At 47.7% G+C, this 21721-nt stretch overlaps 1 protein-coding gene across 2 annotated transcripts in view; it reads right to left on the bottom strand.

Moving 5' to 3' along the window:
• Positions 1 to 21721, bottom strand: part of LOC119436344 (lysosomal alpha-mannosidase) — a 615486-nt gene that overhangs the window by 152435 nt on the left and 441330 nt on the right. For both annotated transcript variants that reach the window (XM_049657027.1, XM_049657033.1), the window contains exon 3: positions 19424 to 19526. In XM_049657027.1, coding sequence (XP_049512984.1) covers positions 19424 to 19526 — 103 coding nt within the window. The remainder of the gene's footprint in view (positions 1 to 19423; positions 19527 to 21721) is intronic.

Below are 21721 nucleotides of genomic sequence, written 5' to 3'. Positions count from 1 at the left end.
GTGCACCAACCTGAGCACGTCGGGTAGCGTCATCGGCGAGGTGATGAACAACGACGCCACAATGTCCCGGCCACCACTGAAAGATATCATGTCCTCGTTCAGAAACGCAACGGCAAATTTCGTTGATTTGGAACACTAGTTGGTGATAATTTCCACATTGTAGGCTTCGCACGCATTGTAGGGCTGCTTTCGAGTCACATAATATTGGCCATTTTCTAGGTGGTTCTTGTTCAATATACTCCACAGCAGCGCGATGAGCTGCGAGTTCGGAACCTGTAGATATCATGACATGTGTATTCTTAAAATTGATGACCGACTGAGATCGTATAACAATGGCGCCCGTCGAACTTTCTGAGACGCTTTCTTCGCAATTCCTGGAAGAGCAAGGTACACAGGAGGCTTCTTCAGGCACCACAGAGGAGATGACGTTCTTGTTGCGGGCGAGTACCTCAATGACAAAGAGTGCTGGCTAGCCGCAACTGATCCGGAAAACGCTGCCTTGGGTCTTTTCTCGGGCAAGCGAGCGAGATGGTGGCCAGGAACTCCGGATATATGGCGAAAATGCACCCGGAATGCGTAGACAGCTGTATAAGTCGTTATTGGGTGGTATCTCGAGATGGAAATTGTTGCTACGTTTGAAGCACATCGAGGTAGCCCCAGACATGTCCGAAAGGCTTTACCTTGAATGCCGTGTAGGACACGGATGTTAGTTTTGTTAGCATTGGACAGCACTGGTATGCTATATCGCAAGTATCCTATGAAGAGCAGGGTTCTGAGCGTGACACGTGGCCATGACCACCGTTTTCCCATGCAGGATGCTTTGGAGTGCGACACGAATTCCACCGTGACTGCGGCCACGGGATGTGAACGGTTGATATGCAGTACAGCTTTACGCTGCAAATGCTTAAAAAGAAAACACAAAAATGAAATGAGAAAGAATTGCGTACAACTCATCTACGATGACTATCCGCGTATGCGAACAGCCGAAACGCGTCATGTACAAGGCGTGTACTGCAGCCCGGCTTCTCTCTCGCGCTTCCCTCTGGACCCACGGCGCCATGTAGTGGCACCGCCGCGAAGTCCGCGCACACCCAGCGGCACATAGCCACGGGAATGACAGACATTTTCAGACTGTATTATCTCCGGGATCGGCCGATATTTTTGGTTAGATAGATAGATAAATAGCCATAAAAAGACTGCTTTGACAATGTCAAGAATGCTACTCGCATTATAATTAACCGCACGTGATACACACGCGTACTATATGGCTTGAATGGCGCGTGTTTTTCTTTCCCGGAACGGGACGACGGGCTTTAGTAGGGGCGCCAGCGTATAATCTACATACACATTCACTCATTCCTCATCATCAGCCGTCACTCTCACTACCCTTCCCTCTGCCCCAGTGCAGAGTAGCAGGCTAGACGACAACGGCTCAGAACAACCTCTCTGCCTTTCCTGTAAATAAAATATCACTCGTTCATCGCGGGTCCAGCGCTAGGTAGTGCCGACAGCATAGTGAACTCAGCCTGAAACTACCCCAATGTATTAATGCGTTATATCAAGCCGAAAATACGAGGGCTCGGTGCTTTGCCGTCGTAAAATCACAGCAAGATACACCAATCTGTTCTCTGATAACGAGAGCAAGATACTCTCTGAAATATAATTGCTCTGCAAGTCGCAGCTAGCACTCACCGCCTAGCACCTTCAGGGTGAGTATTTCTGCAGCTTGTTCCATTATTGAAGCTCAGTCTTAGTGCGAATTCTAACATTTCGGCTTCTTATATGTGCTCATGGGTGTACAGCTTCGCACACATCATCATGTAATTGGTTACCTTGCTGCATGAAGCAAAGCAAGTGACGTCCCCTTGCATGGCAACGGCCGATATATATATATATATATATATATATATATATATATATATATCCCTTCGTACGGCTACGTCCAGAATCGACTTATTAATATGAAGATTCAATGTAGTTTCATTCTAATCGTCGCATATGCTTATTTGCTCCGCCCACATTGAGACAAATCCTGGCCGCGATAAGGGGGACCCAATCCTCGCCGTTGTCAGAAGATTATCAGCGACAAACAAAACGTACTGAAAAGTAGTGTTAGAGATGGTGAAGGACAAACAAGTTAATGTCTCCGAAATGAAAGACAGGCGACGTTGTCTTTTCATTAATGTTTTTTTCGCCCACGAGTGTACTATTCGTCACGCGTCCGTTCCTCGCACGAACACTGTCCGCGACCTGGTCGCACGCTGCAAACATCGTCGCTGCCGCCAACCAAAAAGGGACACAACCCCTCAGAGACTTGCGGCTCCCCAGATATATATCCGCTTTCATCCGTACATTGCCGGCCCGTCAGGGCGTGCCGGTGCCACCGTGTACGCGCCAAGGGAGCGTGAGCTCTCTTCCGTGGAGACGCGGATCGGCCCATTAATCTGAAACCACTTGGCGTGACGACCGCAGGGTCTTTTCGACGACACCCACGTTACTCCCCCCCCCCCCCCCGCCCGCCCCCCTGCGGGGCAAACGCGTCGCGGTCGTGATGGTACGGCGATACTGCTGACGTGCGTGGAGCAGTGGTGGCGTCGGCGACGCTTGGTTCGCACGTGGCAACCCCAAAGCCGCCTTCCTTTTCTCCTTCCGCACTTCCTCACTCCACTTTTGTTGGCCACGTTTGTCAAAGGTTCTTGGTCGATGCCTCCGTCGGAGCACGACGGTGCAAATTAACTGGCCGAGCGTAGCGTGGCCGATGGCCGCTTTGAGAAATTGCGCGTGGTCTCAGTAAGACCACCCAGAGTCACACGGCATCTACCGATGACGTAAACCAATCAACGAAGCCGAGTCATCGATAGCGTTCAAATGTAAGAGCTATTCGCAATCCGCCTACCCTCGCGATCTCGCTGATCTCGATTAGCGGCGAGAAGTTGGAGTTGCACCCTCTCGCGAGTGACGTCACGGCAAGGACACCGCGCGCTCCGGCTCGCGCGCTCGTTCCTTCGTGCATGCGCAGTGTATGGGGCGCGCCAGCAGTACTTCGTCAGGGATGCTTTGGCTGGTTTCTGTTGTCACGCCTAAAGTGCAGTGTCTTTTTCGAAACTGCATGAATCGTGAAAATTTACTGCTTGGATATCGAAGCTATACAGAGTTGCAGGGAATACCGCTTTTGCAAAGCAGAGTTGCGCCGTTTCTCTCCATAAATTTTGCGTAAAAAGAATGTCGGCAAATTCAGCATGGAAAATTTTAATTGTACGATGCTTCGCTCCAAACTTAACATTCCTTTGGTAGTTAGTTATGGCAGACATGTCGTTTTACACGGAACCACTATATAGATATTTGGTGTCACCTTTATATATAAATCGGTATGTTAGAATACGATACTACCTGCGAAGCTTTCGTCAAGCTTCTTATTGCTCTGGTGAGCTGTTCTACTCAAATCTGGACACTGTATAAATGCGTAAAAGGAAGAGTAGGCGCCCATCTTTTACGAAAGAAAAAAAATGTGCTACTACTTTCACCGTTCTCTGAAACAGCCGCCCAGAAGAGGCATTCTACATGGCTTTTAACCCGACTGCGCTTCATGTATGCATAGCAATCACCCGAAAGAAAAGGTTCGTGGTTAAGATCAAGAGTCAAGCCGTTAAAAGATATGTAATGTTTCATAGTGGCCTGAAGCGGCCTTCCTTCCCACAATGACCTCCCGCAATGGAAGCAACCGACTAACGTTATGGCGTTATGGCGAGGCACGCATTGTTCGCGAAACACATCCGTTCACTACAACTTCGAATTGAAACCACGGAGCAGTGCTTTACAGCGCCAAATGGAATGCCTAAAATATACTCGAGGCATTGGAGTGCAGCTTCGGCTGCCTGGAAGAGGAAAATCTCTAACTACCGTTTGCATGACGATGTGTTGAACCACAATGGTGTTTAACGATACCAAATGAGAACTATTCGCAGCGTCAGTCCATAAAAGACCCCCTCGTATACCCGCCTCATAAAGAAGACACTAGACGCAAGCCTCATATGAACTCACTTAATTTTTAACGCGACAGCGTTAAGGGCCCCGTGTCGCAGAAAATCCGGTGTCGGCATCCGCCGTCGGCGGTGTTGTCCTTCAGGAAAAATCGTTCCGAACCACTACCACGCAGGCACTCCGCATGGCGCATAGGCGTTACTGAACGAATCGAATTTCTCTAAGTAAAATGCGTCAAAAAATTTGCAAAGTATGCCTTTCACACAACTTACAGACACAATAGCGCCGGATTGTAATTTGAATATATGAGAAAAACATAATTCTCTTACGCGAAAACTCACTCGCAAACCCCTTTTTACTTGCAACGAGTCACTGCTTGTAGCCTCTGCCGTACCGGGGTATGAGCCATTTCTGAACCCCCCCTTTTGTTTAACCCCTTTTCTTTCCTTGCGCCTTTGAGTACTGCAACTAAGATGTAAGACGCACAATCGTCTGCACAAAGCGCATTTTTTAACAATTTCCCGTGAAGAAATTGAAATTAGTGCTGCTTAGATAGTATTGGCGAACTAAGGCAAACTGTCAACCCCCCCCCCCCCCCCCCCTGGCAGCGATCCTGGGTGCGCTACTGCATTGAAGTTAGGCAAGACGCTCTCTTGTCTTGAGAATGCCTTTGCTCAAGCATACTTTCCGGCAGGTCAGCCGTCCCAACCAACCCGCCTCCGCTGCTATCGTCGTCTCAGATGGATGCTCCTTTCACACTCAGAGAGTTGGAACTAGCTATGAGCAGCCTCCGACGTCACTGTGCGGTGGGACCTGCCCTTATCAGTAATCAGATGCTGACTAACCTACCGGTTGAAAGACGACGTGATTTGCTGGCATTTTTTAACCAAGTGTGGGCCAGCGGGGATATCCCACATTTATGAAAGGTAGCATGGGCGGTACCGGTTCTGAAGCCTGGAAAGAATCCTGCAGCTCTTCGCTCATACAGACCGTTATCACTGACCGGTAGTAGTGCAGCGAAGCTAATGGAGAGGATGGCGTGCACAAGACCCACTTGGTACGTCGAGCAGGGTCGGAAACTACCGTCGTGCATGACTGGGTTTCGGCAGCGTCTAAGCGCTCAAGACGATATGCTGGACCTGCTAATCCACATAGAACATTACAGTGCGGATGGCCTGTCGACACTTCCTGTTATTATGGATGTTTCCAAGGCTTACGACTACGTGTCTCAAACAGCCATCATCAGCCAGTTACAAGTTATAGGCGTCACGGGTCATCGCTTGCACTTCATACATACGTTTCTCAATGATCGCCGCGTCAGAGTCCGTCTTGGTGACACTTTGAGCGATGAAATAGGTATATTTTGCGGCATGCCACAGGGAAGTGTTTTATCTGCCTTATTGTTTAACATCGCCATGGCTAGCCTCCCAAGAATACTAAACCATCGAACACCAGTGAAGATATCTATATATGCCGATGATATCTGCATATGGGTCTCCGGCTACCAGCATCGCCGCCTCGCACGAATAGCCCAGTGAGCAGTGAATGCCATTCAGTGCCACTTGGCAACGCTCGGACTATCACTATCAGCAGAGAAATCATCATTCGTACTATTTCCTGGAGTTAAAAGAAAATCTACACGCCTGAAGCTGAATATGGACGGATACCACGTTCGACAAGTCACCAACGCCCGATTCCTTGGCGTTACATTGGACCACAGGCTACTCTGGCGCCGCGCTGTTGACCACGTTGTGGAGTCATCGTCACAGAGGCTACATGTGCTCAAGCGAGTCGCTGGCATACGCTGGGGCAACCACCCGACGTCGATGCTACGGCTACACACAGCGTTAGTTACCAGTCGGATCCTATACCAGCTAACCCTGATATCACCTTCAGATAGCCAATACGAGTGCTTAGAAGCCATCCACAGAAAAGGTATTCGACTTTCCCTTGAAGTCCTTCAGCCAGCATCGAAAAAAATATGCTCTACGAAGCTGAGTCACGCCCCCTGCGACTTCAGACTTCTCAGACTCTCATGACCCAGCTACTACGATTGAGTGAGTCTACGCCCGGCAAAGCCCTGTTAAGACGTATAGGTAACAGGCCGCGCTCACATTTTTATGCAGCACTGCACACGCTTCGCGTCTTATGATTGCGCTGCTCGAGACAGAGGGAAAGGATAGAACCACCCTGGACATTCGAGGACATCACATGCAACTTACGTGTACCACAATTGCAGTCAAAGAGCCGCATTCCATCTGCAGAAGCCAAGTCACTAGTCCTGGACATTTGAAGACGACTTACCCGAATCACCTACAAGTATACACAGATGGCTCTGTCAAAGCAGACGAAGACCGCGGCGCAGCTGCATTCTATATTCCCTCTCTGAGAAATACGTGGTCTGGCCGTCTGGACTGTACAGCCTCGTCGACAGTTGTGGAAGGCGTAGCAATAGCTTTTGCTCTGCGCAAACTAAAGACTCTGCCTTCGCAGAATGTGGTTGTCCTTACGGACTCAATGGCCGCATTACAACTATACCGTGGTCTGCCACCCATGTAGTTATTACGCAAATCACTAGCCATCGTGAAAGAACTCAACAACAAAGGCTTTACAGTAAATTTTCAGTGGATTCCCTCCCACATTGGTATTTCTGGCAACGAAAAAGCTGGTGCACTTGCATACGCAGCGCTCTATCATCCTCCCAAAGTCAAGGCTCCAAAGAGTAATCAAGTGAAAAAATCTGACATTCGAAATCATTTTGGGTCGCTTTGGGTTCCACCACATATGCCCTGCGTAACCAAGAGATTTCACCGAGAGGAAGCCTCCCTTCCATATCGAATAAGGACAGGATCTGCTAGTACACCGGTCTGGCTATTTAAGACGGGGCGAATCAATTCTCCGAACTGTACGGCATGCGACGAGACAGGAGATATTGAACACTTTCTGTGGTCCTGCCCGAAATTCCAAGATGAAAGGGACGCTCTCCTGAAGAATCCGCAAAAAAAAAAAAAAATAATAACCTTCCGCATGCGTGCCTGCAACACGTTGTATTTCCCGAGGGATCAGTTATAGTCCGCAAAGAAACTTCACGTCTCCTTATCGAATTCTTAAGAGAGACCGGTTTGATGGACGGTGAAGCCCTTCAGCGGTATTGTAAGAGACGCTCGGGCGGAGCAATTTCAGGCCTTGTTCGCCAGGCTAAACCCACCTGTTGCTACAATTCACCACCCCTACCACCACCACATTATTGCCATGGCGTCATCGCTCGCAGCGCCCCTCTTGGTCCTTTATATAGGGGGGGGGGGGGGGGGGGGGGCTAATAGCAAGAGCATGTAACAGCAAATCCGGCAGAGAGTCAAGGAACGCTCTCGCAGGCTAAGCGAATTTCTGGGTAAGTTCACGGGCCCTCGGAGGTTTGGGTATAGCTTTCGAGACCTGACGATGGGTATTCGGAAAAAGGGGGCAAAGGTATCCTTTACATCAACCTGTCCTCTGAGAGTAGTTCCTGAATATAGATTTACGTTTGTTAAACTACCTGGCAAAGAAATCAACAGTCGGAATGTAGAGGTCGGCAGATGGAAACCCACTGCGCATACAAGGGAAATGAACCAAGGTGATGTGCATGAGACTAGCTGCCGACACTTCAATAGGTGGATCTATATTTGTCAACGGCGGATTTGTTATCCACTAATTACATGATACTAATACCCCAAGAGTGACAAGACCACCTTTGGCAACAAACAGGTACAAAAATAGGTACGCACATACACACCTCTCTGGCGCACCTTCCCAGATTCATTGATTTTCATTCACCGGGCATAGGAAAGCTCGAACGTCTGCCTCTTACTGTTTTATTATCAGCTGTGTACCAGTTATTTACGACGACATGCCTGCTGCAGGGCTCTGGCTCAGTTGTGCAACCATAGCAGCATTTCCATTATAAAGTTAGACGCATCATATTTACAGAGTTTTATTTTTCACGTCCTATCAAAATCAATCGTACTGGCACTGCTGTCTGCACATGACTTTGCTTGCTTGCCAAATCTGTGTTTTGCGGTACAGCACCGCGACGCGTCTCGATATGCGGCGATCGAAAAAGGCGAACCTTTCTGGCAGTGCGCCTATATTCCACTCATAGCTTCCGACACATATCGAGAAGGAATTCGGAAGACAGATATTATTGACCCTTTTCGCGGAGCAGTTTGTTCTAGAGAAACGAGATGGCGCTTACGACGGCGCGCCATACGTCTCCTCAGCAACCACGCACGAATACGAAACCATTACCGCTTCTACCTTGCTGCTGTGCGATCAGTTGTCGTAAATGCAACTGAGTTTTCGCTAACGCACTGTGGTTCATTCAGGCTGGCTTGAATCAGGTGGATTGAAGACGTGTGCAGCAGTTGGCTGCAAAAACAGTGACTAGTATATTAAGGAATGTAATGAATATGTGGGGCCAAGTTCGCGGACCGCTGCTGCAACTGTCCGTACATGTTTCCGGCACTTCGAGATGTACGGGTTTCCTCGAGAATACACAAATTTGCTCATCCGCCAGCGTTGTATTGCTAATTAACCTTCAGAGAAAGGGCTTCAGCCCCGTACGTCGGCAAGAGTGAGTACCGCTCGTTAAACAATGATAACGGGAGTAGCGCCGCTTTCTGTCATAGTAAGTTTCGCGCACAGTATCTACACACATCTACCCCAACCAGCACGGAAATTTACACCCACACTTTCACCAACGTGTCAAGAATAAGTGAATGGGCGAACACTTGAATATATGCGCACTATATTCGCACAATAAGTGATGGCACTACTCCGATAGCGCACGACTATGACGGTCGAAGCTGAATGTTTCGTGACGGTCCACAAGAGTAAGCGAGTTACTAGCGACAACACGCATTCGCTACAAGGTATTACAATTGCAGAAAAGCTACGTTTCAAGCCTTGTGTGCAGCAAGAACAAATCTAACGGAACTGAGCACACCCACGAGCGATTAGGCAGAAAGTAATCATATAGTGACCGCACCGAGGAACAAGCTTACTGATCGAGTCAGAAACGTGACAAGCCGCTGCTACAAAATATTTGCCAAATAAAGAACGAAGACCAAAACACCATAATGCTGATTCAATTCATGAGCGGAAAGTTTGGATAGCTCCGAATACATATTTAGCCCCGCTTTTAGAGCAAGCACCATATACGCTGCTCGCGCCGTTCGACATAGCTTAATCAGCTCCGAAAGCGCTTTCGCATGTTCACTGGAACTGCGGCCAAAGCTTCGTGTCGTTCACCCAGTCACCGTCTACGACATCTCCCGAAACAGAGGTTTGCTAAGCTGCACCGGCGTCATACACATCCATTGTAAGCACGGAGGCAACAGAGGCAGTTGAGGTAAGCAATGGACGCGTCACCACGTGATCAAACATGGCAGCACCCACGGGATCACCGCGAAAAGGGTAAATAAGTTCCGGCTTTGAAGTGGCCTTCAGCCCTTTCGGACCAAGCTTATTCTTATTCTGCTCATTTTGACGACTCATTGAAAATAACATAGAGAGACGCAGCAAGCAACCCGCGAGTTACCGAATCGCTGAATCCTCTTATGTGAATTTTCTCGCAGCAAGTCGCCATTCGACTGCCTCATGGCGGTCTTGCTATTGCGGCTGCCTCCACGGTTAGCTTTGCTTGCTTCGCCTGTCGAGCGCATTAAAGCGGAGACCGACGTGCGGACACCGGTGCTGCCTGGCCTTCACGCAGGCGCTAAGCAATACGGACCACAGAAATCGCTCGATGGTTCCCCAGTGCCGAATTGATTACCGAATCGACCCATCGCGTAAATGTTTGCTCTTCGCTGGACGCAGGCGTCTGGTCACATACCCTTCCAAGCAATGTTTCCACGAGGTTTGGCCCTCAGAATATATAACAGGCAATTAATGGAAATAAAAGCGTGAACTTACACAAAACATAAAGCAAAAGAATAGTTTTAATACGAAAACTGGAGTAGAATGCACTCCACGATAAGGTTAAGGGATTCGTGCAGCAGATCAAGCCATATCCCAACTTTTCCTCCAGTGCAGGGAAGACGCCACCACGATAGCCGTCTAAGGCTTAACCTCAACCTTAATTAAAGGCAGAGCAGCTTGGAACACGATTCATGTACGGTGGAACTTTTATGCTTGAACCATCTGACCTTGCCGGTATCGGGGAATCTTAGCAGAGGAGAATATCGAAATGGGCATACTCAGCCGAAGAGCGCGGCGGCACCGGTTTGTTGCTGTTTCTTTCCACGCACGCCTCAACGTTCTTCTTTTTCATCTTTTCTTTCAATGGGAAACATCCTGCGCCGAGTGCAACCACTTTTTTTGCGGTTAGATGCACGGCATCTGGCCGTTTAAGATGGCCAGTTTCGCTGAGTGTGCAGTCTAAAATTATGCGCCACAGGGGCGGCAGGGTGTACGCCACTCGTGCTACTGGGTATGTGCATTGAATATGTGCCACTGAGTTTGCTTTCAATCTTATACCTCGCCATTACAAAGATTCTGTCTTACTTGTTATAAATGTAAACACTACAGCATCTCTACATAACCATTCGATACACAACATTTACATTATTCATACAACCGTTCTCTACAAATCATAAATGGTTCGCATTATGTAGACGTCAACTACAGTGGAGTCTGCCGATTTCATTTATTTTTTTTTGTCGTATCTCATTACTATTTTAAGAAAGAAGGATCGCTTTCCACAGGTAGAGATGAAGAAAAAGACACTGCCACCTTAACCGAAACTAATTCGATGGATCAAAGTTTTTGAAATGAGGAGGCTGAGGCGTATGTATAGAGTGACTAGATTTCTGAACGGCTACGCTGGCAGGAAAACGATAACGATTTATTTTGATAGACATTACTTTAAAAGACTGCTGAGGTTCCGTCTTTAACTCTAAGAAAATGGAATACACCAGAGTTTACCAACCGGCGCCTATATGCCATGGACCCACAGATGCAATTAGAACTTTTATCCGGTTTTAAACGACAAGAAGGAATCTTACTGTGCCGCCTGCGAATAGGAGTTTGTTTTACAAACTATTCATTCCTAATTGGAATGGCGGACAGTGCCAACTGCAGCACATGTGGTGTTGAGGAAACCACCAGACATCTCTTATGTGACTGCCCCAGATACGAAGAGAGGATTGCCCTTCGGACTGCTTTGGGGCACTTAGACGACAGGCCTTTTACGAAGGAGAAGATCTTGGGCCCTTGGCCTCGTGCGTCTGCTATGTACAGGGCTACAAAGGCGCTGCTGCGTTTTTTGAAGTGCACAAGCCTGTATGACCGCCTGTGACGAAACTCAGCGATGAACGATTGACTGTGTAAATGTGCAAGGTGTGAACTTCTCTCTTCCTTCTCCTCTTTCGATCCCTTCTCCCCCTTCCCCAGTGCAGGGTAGCCTACCGTCTTCTGCCGCCCTTGATACGTAAGGACCCTCTCTTCTCAGCCCTCCCACCCCTCTCGCTCTTCCCCTCCCCTCTCACTCCTCCCATGATGGATGCAATGGAGGTTTTGCTGAATTCAATTCAAATTTCCCGCGTTCGCCCTGCTCTCGCGCCATCTGTTGGGGCCTTTTAATACTGTTGGCTTGAAGCCGGCTACAGAGCCGCGGTTTCAGTCGGCTTGTTTTTAACGCGTAGCGTCTCTTCGGCACCATTTCTAACGCGTAGATCTTTCATTTACTAACGTAAAAACCAGTCCAATGTGTATTCCTGATTAAATGAACGCTGTGGATCACAGGTTATGTACATATATTTTGCCTCAAATAGGCCTGAGGTTTCCTTTGCGCTGTATAATGTTGACGTGTATGACCCTGTGCCACCAGTGCTAGCTGGTAGCTTGGTTGGTTTTGGCCGGGTGGTTGAATCGAGTGACAGACAGACAGACACACTAAGTTTTTCGCGTTTAGGTAGCCCAAGAAAGACGTCTTTAATAAGACCTTACGAAGTAGAAAATCCTTCATACGAGAAGAAAAATCGACATACTATTAACAACCCCAAGTCAAGTACTGCTACGACCAGCTCGATCACTTTGCTATGCCATACATCACGCACGTATACATGAGACGTACCTGTACCCCCTCCATGTCTCCGCACCACGCACTATGTATACCTCAACATTCACACCCCTTCTATTAGGTCTTCGTAGCTTGTCTACACCAGATCGACCCCAAAATCACTTGATGCACACCTCGGGCAAGCCTCAACGACTCGCGAGCTCCGTTCGACGTTTTCGATAAGCTCCCATCCTTTACGTGGCTGCGGCACTAGGCGATTCGGCTTTGCCAGCATCGGTGAGAAGTAGCGAAGAAACCTCCACGCCTTGATCAGGTCCCACCTCATACGCCCGCTGTACTACTGCCTCCTATATAGACAGCAACGCATGGGTTGGTCGAGCTGGACGATGGCGCGAGTAGGCTGGCGCCTCGTTCAACGTTGACGTCCGCGCTCCTGTGTGCTTCTCGGTGCCGCCCTGTGTGCTACGTCAGCGCCAGTTGGGCGGGAGCAGGACGCTGGTGCGAGTGTTAACGCTACACACGCTGGCACCTTCGTGCTAGCTCTCTCAGCCAGGCCTCATCGCTACCACGACGACTGTAACGTATCAGCGTCACGGCAGGCCAACACCTAACAGCGTTACGGACTCATCGAGTCACGAAAAACCTGGCCCCGATTTCCTACTTCGCAAGTGTTTGGCGCAGCAAAAATGATTGTATCATTACGCAAACTGGAGCGTGGTTAGCGAAAACGTCACTAGTTTCAGCAAAAACTACATTAGGCCTCATTTCTATATTATTCTGGAAAGTAAATGCTATCGGAAGTGATTGGCGACAAAGTGCAGGGGCCAATTTGAAATTCTGGTACTGTGAAGACGTATGATTATTAGATTAATTATCACCGAGAAAAAAAAAACATCGCCCAAGCACTCCATACAGATGGTTACCAGCAAAGCTCACACGTGCGGCCCCGGTGTTTAGCAGTGGAATAATCCCGACGCTGTATTGAAGCGTTTCTCAATTATTGGTTACATGTTTGTTTGTGTTTCTAGTGGAAACGCAAGCGCCAATGGCGGGCGGATGCTGCTAACCACGACGCCGAGCTAACTCGAGATATCGAACGCATGCGACAACGGCGAGCCGAGGAGGAGGCGTTGCGGGCAGAGCAGCGTCAACGTGGCAATGACGGGAACGCGTTCACCGGGGCCAACGCCCGCTTTCGGCGGGAGTTTCTCGAGCGGCACTTTGGCTTCGGCTGCGACGAAACGTCCCCGTTGAAATCGCGAAGTGGAACGCAAGCGCCAATGAGGGGTGGACCCTGCTAACCACGACGCCGAGCTAACTCGAGATATCGAACGAATGCGACAACGGAGAGCCGAGGAGCCGGCGTTGCGGGCAGAGCAGGTACGACGCAGAGAACGACGTCACTAACGGCGCTGCCAATGGAGACGTTTAGAGAAACATGGGGCGAACGGTTTTTCGTTGCGCCTAGCCATATACAGCTTTCGCTGTAAAACAAGCGAATCAGACCATGGAAATGCCAGGATTGAAATGCCACACACAGAAAAAGAAAAAAAAAGCAAGCATCCGCCATGCATGTTCTACCTTTTCTCTTTTTAAGTCTTGGGGTTTGCTGAAGGGAATATGCAGTAGACAAAAAAAGAGAAAAAAATGTTAAAATAAAAAAAGGGAAAAGAAGAAAAAAGAAGCGAAAGAAAGGAAATCAACAAGAAAGATTGCAACAACGCACCCAAAGAAACGAAAAAATGACAGCAGATCCACGAGGTGAATGATGATGAGTGGGCGAAGCTCCGGAGGGAATCATCGGATCTCCCGCTTAAGGGGACGCTAGCACAAACGCGTTAGAAACGTGCAGTACTCTCTAGTAAGGGGGAGCGGCCACAGCGTCTTACGCAGCCATTTACACATGCCGGAATGTGCACCGCGTTTGCCGACGCCATCACATGACTGCTGAGAGAGTATACCCCCGTATTCATAAACGCTCCTCGACTTGAACTTGACTTGCCACCGCTTTGGGCAGCGCGTTCGAAACGCGTTGAAGGTAAGGTGGAGAGGCCACAGCGTCTTACACCAGCTTCTTACACGGGCCGTAACGCGCTAGCACAAACGCGTTAGAAACGCGCTAGAAACGCGGCCTTTCGTTAATGTTGGGTATTTATAGCCATCGTGGTGCGTTTGTCCATGTCCGCTTCGTGGCGTAGTGGGCTAACGCCGCGCGCTCGGAAGCGAGGGGTCCCTGGTTCGATTCCGCGCTACGGACACAACTTCGGAATTTTTTTCTCATTTTTCTCAGACTGGTTACACACTACTACTACTACTACGACGGGGACGGAACGGGTGCCGCCATAAGGAGCTTCGCCCCTAAAAGGTGGACATCAAGTAAACGCATGCATTGTGTCCGATACGCGACACACAGAGCTGCATGCGTTTATTTGATGTACACCTCCTGATTTCTTCGTGCGCGTTGTTGCAAATCAATTTTTATCTTAAGCCCTGCCTACATTGCCTCGACAACATGATCGACAGGCAGAGTGCAGAACGTGTTTTCTTGCAAATCAGATTGTAAAGATGAATGAGGAAAATATGAAACCTTATTCTGAGCTACGAATCACGAAGAGCGAATCCGCTTGCTGCTTCTTTCATGGTGCGGCAAAACACCGATGGCGTTGTAATACCGACGTCACGGCGCGGCTAGCGATATCGGTGGGTGATCTATAGTTGAAACTCACTTTATAGAAGGTGTGTGTGTGTGTGTGTGTGTGTGGGAGGGGGGAGTTGGAGGTAGGGGGAGGGGATATGAGTAGTGGTATTACAACCACAGTAAAATGTTCGTCCAAGATGGAAACCCAGGCGACGCGCATGTCTTGCAGGCTCCATAACTTAACCACGAGAATCTAAGAGTAAAACTCCTCCGCACCAGAGGAATCTGCGTAGTTACGCTTTGTTTTAGTTCCTTTGTTTCTGCAGCTGGATCATGGAGTTACAAAGACAGAATATAATATTCGAAAAAGCGCTCGTTACCGGCGCCACCTGAAACACTTTGGCGAACAGCCTGGCACCAGTCGGCCAGTATCAACTTAAGCACGTCGGTTATGCAATACAAGCGAACACGTAGAACATGTTCCCAGGTAACTGGTCCCAGGTTCCTAGGTATCTGGAGTTTCAGATCGCGCACCGGCGTGATGACGCTTCGGTGTGCGAACATGTATTTTCTCGTTGTAAACGACTTCTAGAAGAAAAAAAAAAGAATCGTCATATCGGCTCCATATTCGCAAAATCGCAATTTCTTCTGGCTTCTGTGCATACGACAGTGCAAAGTAGGCGTTCGCGTTCATGATGAAAAGCGCGTGTAGGGACAGATACTGTAGGGGAGAAAGAGAACTGATAAGGGAAAGGCAGGTAGGTTAACCAGGCTGAGCTCGGTTGGCTATACCCTGCACAATGGATTGGGGAAAGCCGGTTGAAAGATGAGAAGGATGAAATCACTTCACACTTTGCACGGACACAGACACGATGAAGGGTTCATCGTTCAGTTCAACACAAGCGCTCATACAGGCTGGTGCATCTGCAAAAAGCCAAGCTGCGCTTTTTGTGGCTTTGCACATCGCAGACGCACGAGGCCACGGTCCCAAAGTCATCTCTTCCGTAAAAGGCTCGCCATCTAAGTTCCCTTAAAGCTGTGCGAAAACTAGAAAGTCATTTGGGCTCATATATGGCAAGGGGCAGTTCATAAGCTATACAGTTGTTAGTAAGAAGATGCGCCGGCCAAATTCACAACGCTCTCTGTTCCCGGGAACTGTTTGTCGTTGGCTTACCAACCCCACTTATATCACGTCGGCTGTCACCATCGCCCATTGCAACCTGTTTTTACAAACCGCTCTAGTGTGCGAACTGCTTTGTGAATACGAGTCATGAGCCGGGAGCTGAAGCGGAGTAGAAACAAGGGGTCCTCTGAAAGAACACACGATGACGCATCGTGCATATACATCAATTGGAGGGCTATTCACCGCTGTCATGGTCTGCTTAGCTGCGGACGCAGTTAAAGTAGGCGTGCTCGAGCAGTCAAAATACCGGCTCTCTATTCATCGAGCAGTTTGTACTCCAAAGCAGTTCGTAAGAACAGGCGCCGACCAATCGTAATTGAGGACATAATAAAGTGTTTCAGAAAAAAAAAACTTGCTCTTGGTCTCGCTGTTGTTTACTAAAGGATATGTTTAGCGCTAAAAAGGCAAAACACGAAAAAAATAACAGAAAAAAAACTGAAAAACAAAACGACACGGGGGGTCGCTATACTACACATACTATAGGGCAGTATCAGCGCCTCGTTACTATACATATGTACTGCACTGTAACGCTATGCATAAGATATAGTATTAGCAAAGGCTACCAATCGCTAACAAATAGTTCTTACGAACGACAAGCTTTGTGAATGCCACCCCGTATTTTTATGGCATCTAGCGCAATATAACAGCGCGGAGAAAGCTATTAGAATAGCGCAATCTTTTTCGACTTAACTGCCGTTCTAAATGAGAAAAGCATCAACGCTGTAAGTAAACACTTTCCCTATTTTCTTTTCCTCGTTATCGTTCCATCTTTAACGTGTTTTTAAATAGTCGCGATGCGTACTTTCTATTATGTAGTGAAAAATAATGTAAGCCTTCTTCAAGATTTTCGGCTATTTGGTATAGTTGTAATACTTGCTGTTACTCACGCTGAAACTACAGTGATGTGTGCGCGAAAGGTTCTTCAATCAGCAGTTATTTCTACACGGGGTCGGCATTTCCGCGGTTTTCTTTTTTAAGCGAAGCATTCTTTGCCTACCATCAAATGATTTCACTTGGCTCGGTCGGTCGATCGATCGCTGGTCGGCTCCACGCCTAGTAGATTTAAGCACACCACTAAAAAAAAAAAATTACAGCATTTCGTTAACCGCTTCACGAAAGCTTCGCTTGACATAGATTCCAACAATGTGTTGGATTTGCAGAGTTTATCTTTCTTCTTTCTTTCTTTTTTGCGTTTACCATATCTCCTTTGAATCCTCGGGTTTAGGGTCATATGCAAAGTTTTTAATGATGACAGAACGCGTGTGCCTCGTCCCAGGCTGGCCTGCGTCTTTCTTTCTTTTTTTTTCTAGCTACCACTGTATGCAGCCGCGGTAAATATGGCGGTTCAACCAGCATATTGGTAGTCACAAATTGTTTTCTATGACAACGCACACTTTGATCAATTAAACTTGTAGGGGCTGCGAGTCGGCTCCTTTTACAACACCTCACAGGAAAGGTCATTAGTGAAAACAGCCAACCCTTGACAAGTGCTACTTCCACAACGCCAAAAAGATTTAGGCAGATTTAGCCTGCTCAGTAAACATTATCACGTTTGTCTCAAAATGCCCTGTTTTTAATTATTTGAGACGCTGGTCGCAGAAACACCCGGTATAAGCTGACGTTGGAAGTATCGAGAGAATAGGGCCGCTAATTGAGGCTCTGGCCAGGCTTCCTGTCATTTTACTTGTAAACAAGCCTTTGGTGACAAGGCGCCCAGATCAATTCAAGTTTGTGCGTTAGAAGGCACTACAAAAATTAAATGTACTTAAAGAGCGTGAGAATCACTTCTTGAGCTCGAGAGATGAATCTAAGGTTATAGAATATGTTACAACGACAACTGACACGACTGATGAATTCAATTTGCGTACAGGGATAAAACGTTCAATCAAAACCAGATTTCGTCGTCGCACGTTTCCCCATGTTCGGGAGTGCACCCTATGCACGAATGAGACGACGACCCTCTTCCTCGAAGAACATCGGCAAGATATTCAATTTTAATTTGTATTTGGTATAGGAATAGTCGTAGCAGTACATTATACCGATAGTTCAGACTGTGAAGTTTGCGGGGGCAAAGAGACGATAGCACATCTTCTGTGTGATTGTCATCGTTTTAGTGCACAAAGGAAAGTCTTCAGCACCACGCTCGACAAGATTGACAGCCGTCCTTTTACGGAAGCCAGAATTCTTGGACCCTGGTCCCAGCTGACGTCTGCACAAACTGCTTTAAAAGCGCTAGTACGCTTTTTAAAAGAAACAGGACTTATTAAAAAAACTATAGAATGTGCGTATATACTGATGCGTTCCTTTTTCTTTCTTTTTTTTATCTTCTCTTGTTTTCTCATCTTTTCAGCCCTTGGCCCATCCCCCTGTGCAGAGTAGCCAACCGGACACTTAACCTGGTCAACATCTCTGCCTTTCACCTCTTATTTTCCTTCCTTCCTATGCCGATACGAATCTTTTTTGTGGTTGAAAGAAGCAGAAAAATTGCAGTTTCGCCCTTAATACGAAGCAGTGACGTGATAGAGGAGGAGAGAATTTTGAGGGTCTGAAGACCTCAAACACGTCCTCATGTATGCCAGTACTCCAAAACTAAAGAAAGAAACAAGCAAAAGAATTAGCGTAGCTTGCACTGGAGGCGCAATGCTAAAGAAACAGCGGAGCTGATGGGCACCTAGCTAGTCCTGGCTTTTGGGCTAGGCTAAGCACGACCAAGTCATCCCCAGAACTTCCCGGAATTTATTGATTATTTGTCGATTCTCGATTAGCTATTGATTGGATATCGATTCGCTATTACAAGGTATTGGCCACGTATTTGGGCTGTGCTAAGCACTACCAAGTCATCCCCAGCATTTTCCGGAATTTAATAATTATTGATCAATTATCGATTAGCTATTGATTGGCTATCGATGATTGACTAAGCTTAAGAAGTCCCAACCATGCTTAGCTAGACTTGGCCAGGCTCAGCTTCGCTAGTTCAGAGGGTAGGTGCCATTGCGCTTGAACCCTTTCTGCACTACCGCCAGGATCGTCCAAGGTGTTCTGTTCGCACGTTACGGTCTAACGCTCTGCTTAAACAGCTCCGCTGTTAAAACAATAAAAGCTAGATAGATGCTCTAGAGCTCGGAACACAAGATTTTCTTTTCTTAGTTATACAAGTGTAGTGTCATTTCTTTCCAAGGCCGAACAGAAAATTAAAATTATGGGGTTTTACGTGGCAAAACCACGATCGGATTATGAGGCACGCCGTAGAGGGGGACTCGGAAGAATTTGGACCACCTGGGGTTCTTTAATGTGCACGTTAATCTAAGTACACGGATGTTTTTGCATTTCGCCGCCATTGAAGTGCGGCCGCCGTGGCCGGGATTCAATCCCGCGCCCTCGTGCTCAGCAGTCCACCACCATAGCCACTAAGCAACCACGGCGAGTGAACAGAACATTGTTTGTCGGTGTAATAGAGTGCGAATAGAGCGTTTTCCGTATGATGCTCTGTTTAGGCCCCTTTTCAATACAATATGTCGCTTCGAGCAAATTGAGCGCGGTGCTTGTGAGTAGCCGTTGAACTTACAGTTTCTGTAGTAAAAGTTCACAGTGTGGACCCATCCAACGTCGTTGTGGGTGTGGCTTACAATGTGCACGTTGAGGAAACCCGGCTTGGTCTCGTGGCAGGCCTGCATAAATACGGAAAAAAACACAAAAGGTAAGGGGACGGTTACTATAGGGCTGAAATTCGGGTTGGTTATTCATGATCGTCAAAAAATACCAGCGCGCAGAAAACATGGGACGAGCGTAAAGAGACATACGCAGTGCTGTGCGGTGAATGGACCGCGTTAGTCGTAACGAAAAATAAGACGAGATGAAGAAAAAAGAAGGACGTCGTCGACGGACCTTCAGTGAGAGAGGCTTTACTATGTCCTTCATTATCAATTGGAAGAGTTCGACAGGCTACGTACGATACGGGGTAGAGTTGACATTATCTTAGTACCGCTATCCCGTTTGCGGCGTCGACGCGGCCAACTAAACAGTCCATACCGCGCGCAATGGCTGATGATCTATGAACGCTCACTGTTTTTGCTTCGAGACATCAACAGCGCCTCGGCGATAGCCATATTCAACTTGCGGTATTTCGACGCACCATCGGAGCGATTGGGAAAAACGGCTGACCACGGGAAGTTTGTTGCACCGAAAAAAGAACTAAAGACAGCAGGCTTAAGTTGCTCGTGTTCTAGACAAGCAAAAAAAGAAAAAAAAAAGAAGTAGGTAAAGGCGTTCGCGAGGCGTTGCGCCCAGTCTGACTATGTGATTTCGTCTTCGAAAACATCCGGCATGCGAGGTCGGAATCGGCATATCATTTTTAGAGAGCGCGGTACCCTATAAAGCTGAAAGGCGATGGTTTAAAGCCTATATATGGAGAAACTTGGAGAAACCACTGCGGGCTGAAGTTACTATTGTCGTGATATTTTCGAATCACAATAAAAAAAAATAACGTACAAGCATTATAACATGCCACGCACGCACACGTACAGAATAGCAAAAGCCACCAGAAGTAGTCGTACGCAACACACGGATATAGTGGCATGAAACAAGTTGTGGAAAAAGCTGACGCTGCAAGAAAGCTAACGACAACACGAAAAACTCTGCAACGCAAAGGCACCATTCGGCAAAAAAAGCTTAAAAATAAAATAAAAAAAGACTATCTAATGAATCAGTGGTAAAATGCACGTGACTTAACACACAAGGTGCGGATATATATATATATAAATAAAGCTAATAATTATCGTCCAATAGAGAGGCGAGATCAATTAGCGCCGTCTTCTTGGTTGCTAAGTGCTTGAGTGCCTCAGCTTCTTCGAGCAGCGTGGGTAATCACCGCTGCGGCGAAACAGATTGGTCTGGTAACACAGACATACAGGAAAAGCCACACGCTGTCTTGAAAAAGACCCCTAATACATGCGGTGACAGGCATGGAAGTTGACAACTTTCCTTCGTTGATGCATTAAACGGTCACGTTGCGATCAAGATGTCTCGCCGCAGCCGCGTCTCGAGCTCCCCGCTTTCGCCCGCATCCATTCCCGCGGCGAAGCGCCTTTTCGAGCAACAAAGCCCTGCTGTGTCGACGTCACCGAAACATTGCGGCTTCTTGCCCCGTTACTAGCTTAATGAAATGTTATAATGCCGCGTTCAACCAATTGGAGAGTGAAGAGGCTGTGTCGGTGTCTTATTATTTGTCCTTGTCTTAGCGCGCCATTATATTACTAGTTCGTTACGGCTATTGGACCAAGTATTAGCAGTATTGAGTGCTAGACATCTTTTGTTGAGCCGGAACGACGAGGAACTCGTTCACGTCATGTCGTGTAATATCATTGCCACAGTTGGCCGGCAGTCGTTCTTCCTCAGCGTTTCTTCGTCCAAATGACTTTGGAGATCTGATGCTATAGGGTGTTTTCTAAGCCAAGCATTCTTTGCCTCAAGCACCCAACTTTGCGGATGCTGGCGGCTGCCGCTGCCTTGGCGAGTAGACAACTTGCTGCTGGCTGCTGGCTACCCGCGTGGACGACAACTTGCGGGTGTACATGTGCGAGTAGACAACTTTAGACCGTTGGGTCTGCGCCACTGGGTCTGTGCACATAATCCTTCATAATAAATATGTGCCAAAAAGTGTGCGCCCGGATTGACGAGCATAACAAGAGGCTTGAATTGAACAATTCGGCAACGGAAAATTGAAGAAGTCGGCATTTGCGTCATTGTGCGCTGCCTCATTAACGTTACTTCTGGGTAACGTGTGTTTCAAAAATTCCGCAAACATCAAAGAAAACGTCGCTGATCACCGATTCCCACATATGCGCGGTATATCCACCATTTTATT

This window comes from Dermacentor silvarum, chromosome 1 (assembly GCF_013339745.2).
Source record: "Dermacentor silvarum isolate Dsil-2018 chromosome 1, BIME_Dsil_1.4, whole genome shotgun sequence".
Taxonomy (NCBI): Eukaryota; Metazoa; Arthropoda; class Arachnida; order Ixodida; family Ixodidae; genus Dermacentor; species Dermacentor silvarum.
Note: the sequence above shows the minus strand (reverse complement) of the source record. Positions and strands in the feature narration are given on the sequence as shown.